General features: G+C 50.2%; 2 protein-coding genes across 2 annotated transcripts in view; one reads left to right on the forward strand and one right to left on the reverse strand.

The window, feature by feature from the left end:
• The window catches only part of ARL5B (ADP ribosylation factor like GTPase 5B), an 18527-nt gene extending 13827 nt beyond the window's left edge, over positions 1-4700 (reverse strand). The window contains exon 1 of the mRNA XM_019508323.1: positions 4558-4700. Within this exon, the coding sequence (XP_019363868.1) occupies positions 4558-4603 (46 nt within the window). The 5' untranslated portion in view covers positions 4604-4700. The remainder of the gene's footprint in view (positions 1-4557) is intronic.
• Positions 4701-4880: 180 nt separating this feature from the next.
• NSUN6 (NOP2/Sun RNA methyltransferase family member 6) overlaps positions 4881-7509 on the forward strand; it is a 40643-nt gene continuing 38014 nt past the window's right edge. The window contains exon 1 of the mRNA XM_019508321.1: positions 4881-5143. The gene's annotated coding sequence lies outside the window, so the exon portion shown is untranslated. The remainder of the gene's footprint in view (positions 5144-7509) is intronic.

The following is a 7509-nucleotide window of genomic DNA, read 5'->3' on the forward strand; positions in this document are numbered from 1 at the left end:
TGGGGGGGGAGGGGGGGCATAACTCCAATGGCTATAAGCAGGGCTGTGCTTGGCAAGGGGCGAACTGGGGCAACTGTCCTGGGCCCTGCAGGCCCAGGTTGGCTTTGCATCTGGCTGCTCACCGCTGCCACCCCGCTTCCCCCACCACTGCATCCAGGCCCCGCACAGACTGACTTGCCCCGGGCCCCACACCCTGCTACGGTTGTCTCTAGCTATAAGACAGCATTTACTTCAGTGCCCTATTAACAATATCCTTGCAGATATTTCTCTATTATTGGTAAACATTGGATAAGTTTGTTTTGCAGCAGGACTTGTAGTCAGTTAGTCAGGTTAGTTGAAAAGGCAACATCTCATCCAACTTCCTAAAGGACATGATCAACAAAGCATTTATTTACATGCCAAGTCCAAATGAGTAATTTTCAAACACTCCTCCAGGCATCTAAAGAAAGTTAGCAACTCTACCTAGCTATTTAGATTACTAAGAGTCTGCAAGTACCCAGGTTTCCCACCAATAATGCTACTTAAATGCCAAAGGGCAGCTACTGTGCTTGGCTTCAGAGCTGAGCATTTAGATGCCTGCCTCAGCATGTTTGTGATTCACAAATTAGGTATCCCCTGTTCTATCAAAGTCCCTACTTATAAGTATGCTCTGAACATACCTCACAAAAATTGGAACCATTAAGCTCAATACAAATAGCACCCACAAAAAGACATAGTACTCAGGTATATCAGGGGTGTCAAGCATCCAGCCTGCTGAGCCATTCCTTCTGGCCCACCTGTAGTTTGGTGGCTACCAGAAGTTGTGTACAGTGTGCCCTGTTGCAGAATTCAGGGTTTCTGGACCTGCAGTAGACAGAACCACTGTTGTCCAGTCCCAGACTCACCCTGCAGCCTGACCCTAGGCTGGTGGTTTTCAGCCCATGGTCTGCAGACCCCTGGGGGGCTGCAGACTACATCTAAGGGGTCTGCAAAAGATGACTATGATCAATCAAAAGTATGCCAATAACCACACTTACAATTCAAAGGTGTCCACACCTCCATTTGACATTTTTTAGGGATCCACAAATGAAAAGAGTTTGACAACCACTGCCCTAGCCCGACTGCAGTTCCTGCTGGCCCCACAGACTTGGCCCAAGAAGAGGTCCTGCAATCCAGATCTAGGCAGTTTGATATCACTTCTTTATATAGTGCTCTAGTGATCAGAGTATTTACTAAGCAACATTCCTGGCTTATAGACTGGGAAAGTTTAAGCTTACAGTTCTCAGTTCCCCAGAGAATGCTCTAACCACCACGCTAGAGGCTGGCCCCAGCTGTGGATCAATATCCATCCTCCACATTGAAGTTGGGCCACTGTAAAGAAAGGAGAGATCTGTTCAAAGACGCCTCAAAGCAAGCACAAGCAAGAGTTCGCATGGCTCTGCTGTAGCAAAAACAGCATTCTCTTGGGAAAAGACCTTGGTTCCATAATAAATTTTATGTTTATCAGTAATGTATGGGCACTCAGTGATTTTGGCAGATCTTTCCACTCCTCTCCTGTCATGGCTTATTAGTCATGTCCAGACAACACAAAACTGTGTACATTCAATTACACTCCAAGACAGGGGTCGGCAACCTACGGTCTATTGGCTGGATCCAGACTGCAAAGAAGTCCAATTTGGCCTCGAGAGAAATCGATGGTATGGAGCATCCATCCCCTCTGCTACATCTGTACTTACGCTTGCTCCAGTGAGGTTAAGTGCAGGTAACTTGCTAGGCCAGGGAATGGAGGCCTAAAGCCAGTGGCTGGGGCCAGGTTGCAAAGGGCAGCCTACACTGGCAGCATGAAAGTAAAATGTTCATATGGAACATCAAAGGCCAGGCAGTACTGCTTCCACAACTGTTTGCATGACAATATTCCAAATACTGTACATATAACTGTAGTCTCTTGCAGTCTCTATAAAACTAGAAATGAGTGGACTCCTTAACAAAGAGGCAAGGAAAATCAGGGATACTATTTGTGCTCACATCCATCACAGAAGTAATTTAAAGCGAGTAATCCCTTGTTTTTCTGTAGTTAGCAAAAGAAAGCAGAATGCATCATATTACCATGTATCAGATTTGAAGTGCACAAGTACAATTTGGAGGACAACAGGCACAATATGGAAAACTAAAGCACAAATAAAACAAAACGTATTCAGGACGCTTTCCTGTAGAAGTAAAATCTAAATCATTCATGTTTGGGTGGTCAACCACCAGCTTGCTTCAGAATTAAGGAGCTGCTTAGCAATTTACTGCTTTTATTACTTCAAAGGGCACTGCACTAAGTTGGAGCCCATCAGGGTCCCATACAGCTGACTGGAGAAACAACACCCCGCAGCAAAAGACCAGAGCACCACAACAGACTCTCACAGCTGTTTGCTGCAGCTTTGTATACTGCCTGGGGACTTCATGACTATATGAAATGCCTTGCTCCTACTGTAGGTGTTTGCTTATAATATCCTTCATACTATGACAGGCTCTCCCAGTTATGCATTATCAAGTCCAAGGGGGTTAAGGAAAAGATCCTTCCACAGGTCAGGTTCTTCATGAGGAAGTTCTGGAGCAACTGGTCCACATCTACAAAATGGTACGACAGCCATCCATGCTACAGGAAATAGGAGGACAGTCGCTGTATTTGCATATCTTCCAAAGCTGTCTGGCATGCTTCCTTTATGCCCCACGTCCACTATGCTTGCATTTCAGCATCTCTGTGAATGACCACCCTGTATCAAGACCAGACAGGCCACATTCAAGAAGAGCTCCATTATGGATCTGACCGCTTCTATCAATGCTCAAAACTGAAGCTATGTTGGGTCAAAGCCACATGCAAGAGCTGGCCAAAATGAACTTCTGCCAATGGGGCTGTTAAAGGAAGGAAGTCGCCTTACAACAACCAACCCCTAAAAGGGTTCTCTGTTCCCATGAAACACTGAGAAACCAGTGGCACTCTCCTCAAAGATCCTAGTGCTGCAGGTGGGTAGTGATAAGCACAGCACAGGTCAAAACAAACAGGGCTTGGTAAGCTTTAGAAAAAGAATTTAAAAAGGAAGTTATTTTTCACAGTCTGTTACTAAAGCATGGAACTCATTGCCACCAGATGTTGTAGAAGCTAACAGTTTTGGTAGAATCAAATAAAGGGACTAGACAAGTTCTTGGACGAAAGGGACACCACTACCTATTGACTAGTTACAGTAGCACCTGTAGCTATTGAGCACAGGAGTTAGGGATACAGCCTCTGGAATCAGAACTTCCTAGAAGACCGTAAATGCTGGAGGCTGCAAGTGAGAGAGGAATAGCGGAAAAAACCCTGGCTCATTCTCCCTTCCAGCATCCACTCACTGCTTCTGCATGACACTGGCTTATTTGATGTGCTGAAAGAACATGAGTAGGGCCCGATGAATGGCAGAAGCGGGGTGCACTGCAGCTCCTCCTATGCATCTCTCCGCTGATGACTGGTGGAGGGGCTTTACTTGCGGCTTGCCCCTGATGGTTAGGGAGGCAAAAACTGTGGTTTTAAATATGGCGCCATTTTTGCCTCCTACCACTGACTGGCCAACGGGCCTGCTGCTTGCTTGCTGCTGAACAGCAGGGAGGCAAAAAAAAGTCACCACGTTTAAAACCATGGTTTTCACTTCCCTGACAGTCAGAAGAGAGCAGCAAATACAGCCCCTCCAGTAATCAGTGGCAGAGGGACATACAGGGGAACCTGCAAGACTAAAGGAGCCACAACGCACCCCACTTCAGCTGTGAATTTGGTAGGGCCCTAATTGTGGGCTTTGGCCCATCACAAAATACTGTGAGCCTCCCTTCATAAGGGAGGCCACTGGGGACATGTCAACTGATTCTGGGGGAACAAATAAAGAGAAAACAGGAAGGAGAGTGAGGTCATAGGTTAGTAACAAGGGACAGAGCAAAGCACACTGCCCAGAGCCCACTGCCCCCCAAGTGCAGGGAGCCTGTGGATGTGACCAGACCAGAGAGGCTGCTTGGACCCATAAGTGGGGAAGCGAGAGGAAGGCAGCCCAAACCTTGCTCAGGTTCTTCCCGGCCACAGCCTCCTCCCTGGCCTTGCAGATGACCAGCTTGGCCAGAGCTGGGATGGAGGCTGGCCAGGAGGCCCAGGGGGGGCTCTGGTATTTCCTAACAAAGCCAGTGCAGGGAGAAATGCAGCCCTCCCCTCAGCAGGAGGCTCTGGAGGAGAACGGAAGCTGTTGTGACCCGGACCACTTGAGGTGGGCAATAGGCGAGCACCAGGGAGAGGGGCGGACCCGCACCAGGGTCGCGCCCGTGGGCCCGGCCCGCCAAGGAGCCGCCAGCGGAGTCCCGCGGACCTGCCCAGCGGGACCCGCGCCCGGAGACGCGGGGGAGACCGAGCTGCCCCGGCCCAGCGGGCGGCGGCTCCTGGGCTCCACCGCGGGGCCGCAAGGGAGGCTACTTGGCCCGGCCCGACCCGGCCTCAGCACCTCCCCCGTCCCTGAGCTACACGGCGGGCGGGACAAGAGCCGCCGGGCAAGCGCGGCCGCGAACCCCCGCGCTCACCCTGGTTGCAGAAGAAGCTCCACAGCTTGGCGAAGATCAGGCCCATCCCTGGGCGGGCCCGGACCAGACGATGCCGTGCTCTGGCCCCAGCCCCAGGGCGCGCGGGGTCAGCGGCTTGAGCCGCCGGGCGGACCCGGACCCGGACCCGGAGCCAAGCCCCACCCCTGCCCCCAGCCACGTCCAGCGCCCTCCGGGTGGTACGTCACCGCGTACGTGACGTGAAGCCAGGTGGGGGGCGGGGCTCAGTTCCGTTCAGGCCCCTCCCCCCACGGGGCCGGTAATGACCGTGGGTTCCGGCTGCAGGGCCCCAGAGCACAGGGCAGGACTGGAGCGGCTCCCTAGTACTCCCGCCCGGCCTGGGACAGCGAGCGCGGAAAGGAGGCGGGTCCCTGCGGGGGGCGTCACTTCCTGGGCCCAGGCGGGGCGGTCACAGTGCTGGCGGAGCTGTTATTCGCAGCCCCCCGCCTCGGCGTGGCTGGTTCCCCTTAACAAGCCGCCGGGGTGACGTGCGCAGCCGCCCAATCCCCGGCGAGGCCCAGGGCGGAGCTTCTCCCCCTTCCACCAGCAGGCGCTGCGCCAGCGGCAGGTAGGGAGCGGGCTGCCAGTGGGGGAGGGCCCGGGCGGCGGGAGAGGTCCCCGCCTTTCCCCGCGGGGTTGGCCGGGGCCGCGTTAGGATTGCGCACTGACGTCATCCCACAGCCCAGCCATCCGCTTCCGGGGAGAGCTGGGCGTGTGTGACGTCACCCGCGCCTGCCCCGGGGGTGGTCAGCGTCCTGCCGCTCCTTTCAAGGAAAGCTGAAGAGAAAGTAGCTGTGGAGCTGCTGCAGGTTGGCCGCTCGGGGGTCGCTAGCTGGACGGTTTTATTTTGCGATAATATTTTGCACGGTGCCTGGCTTGAATTCACTGAGGCACCAGCCCCCTGCCTCTAACATTGTGAGGTGTAGTAGGTGTTAGAGGATCCAGAGGTTTTTGAAATACACGTGGATATTTTTCTTTCTAAGCAAAGTCTCTGGCAGGCCTGCTCAAGGGAAGCCATACAGCATGCCCACCCTCTACCCTTTCTCTGGTCTTCAGTGTGCAAATTCAAGGTGTCATCTGGAAGCGCTCCTTGTTTCCTTCATGGTTGTCTTATGGAAATATGAGTGCCATCTGCCGACTGAAAATGATGCTAAATATGGAATCCGGTGCAACAAAGCAGCTCTTTCTTTCATGTTAAGGGTTGCTAGGTTAAAGGCATGAGCTAGTCCTCCCTCATAGAGCACTGACAAGACAGGCTGTCACTTACAAAAGCTTATGCCTTTCTGAACAAATTAGTTTTTAAAGGTGCCACGGTCCCTTCTGCCCAACCCTCATATAGCAGGGGTGCTCAGCCCCAGGCCTGCGAGCAGATCTGGCCACCAGTGCCGTGTCATCCAACCTGTGGAACACTTGTGGGCTGTGGCTCTGGCTGGTAGATTGGCTAAGGTATGGTGTGGGGCCCTATACCCAGATCCCTGCCAGGCCGGGGTGGAGACAGCACAGGGCCACTGGGGCCTGATCTAGCCTGTGCACTTGCCCCCATGCTCTACCCAGGCTCCAAGGAGGGAGTTATAGAGAGGTACTGCCAGATTGTCACCTTTCCAAACCCAAAGCCATTTTCTGGACACAGTTACAGTCTCCTTTTCCACTTACTTTCCTATGTACAGGGCACAGATATCCTTTACAAAGCTTCCCAAAAGTTCACTTTTCTGTGGTACAGTTACTGATTGATAATGATATCTAGTACAGTGGAAATGTTAAACTTGAAGTACAGGTTTGAAAGGCAAAACTATTGTGACTTGAATTAAATCTCATTAGCATTAGCAGGTGCAGTTCCTCCCCTTCTTTTATTTGAGGCCAAGCTTAATGGTTTCCTGCAACTTTTATGAAGTAAAAGTTCAGCCTTCATCATAAATGAAAATACACATTGCTGCCTAAAACAAACCTACAGAAGGCATATGTGGGTGAAAGGGTTTCCTTTAGCTATGATTTTGGGAAATTTCTGTGTGCATCAGAATAGTGCAGGAAGTGCTACAATATGGTATAATAAAGTGGAGCAAAATAAAAGATAAAGTAAAAGCGGAGCTGGAATATGTGGACACAAGTATATGTCCATATGGCTTGACATGGATATGGGGGTAGACGAAACAGTCTTTGTTGAAGAAACAAAGTGCATAGGAAACACATTTTGGAAAAATATGATGGATCAGAGGTGACCAGGTACACAATTGTGGATCAGATTCACTTAGAAAGTAGGAGAAACCAAGACAGTTTCGAGCAAGTTTAACCGAGACGAACTTGCTGCAAGGACTTAAGAAAAATCACTTGAAGGAAATTTAAAAAAAATATTTGAACTAGAAAACCTAGTAGAGGTCTGATAAGTTTTCCATTTCATTTGTAACCCACAGAGGCTCAGAAAGGAGAGGTCAAATTGCATAGGTCAAAGTCTATGCTCAAATAGCATAGAAAGCCTTTAAGAATAACTCTGTCTAATATGTCTGATGGAGAAGGTTTAATCTGGGTGGTGATATTTCCAAGTACTTAGAGAGTGGCAAGTTCAGTTTGTAAAGCAAGAAAATAGGCAAGTATGCAAAACTTAAGGGAAGCAGTGCAGTGAACTACTTGAACTGTGAAAAAAAATTGGTCACAAGAAGCAGCATCAAGTATGAAGTTGATCAGAAGAAAGCATCACAATCATCTAGCAGCATTGGAGCAACAATAAATGCTGGCATTGTTCCCCTGCCAGCAAATTTCTAGACCCATGGGGAGACCCACAGGCCAGCATAGTTACATTCTGGTTATTTCAGGTTACAGAAGGTTTACTTGTAGGTTTGACTATACTGCAAAACCTTCTGTAACCTGAAATAGCATAGTTACCTTCAGGATAGAGGAAGGGAAACAATTTGAATGGTCAATGTGTGATTTACCATTTGC

Source organism: Gavialis gangeticus, unplaced genomic scaffold (assembly GCF_001723915.1).
Source record: "Gavialis gangeticus isolate Ggan-Ray unplaced genomic scaffold, GavGan_comp1, whole genome shotgun sequence".
NCBI classification, from domain to species: Eukaryota; Metazoa; Chordata; order Crocodylia; family Gavialidae; genus Gavialis; species Gavialis gangeticus.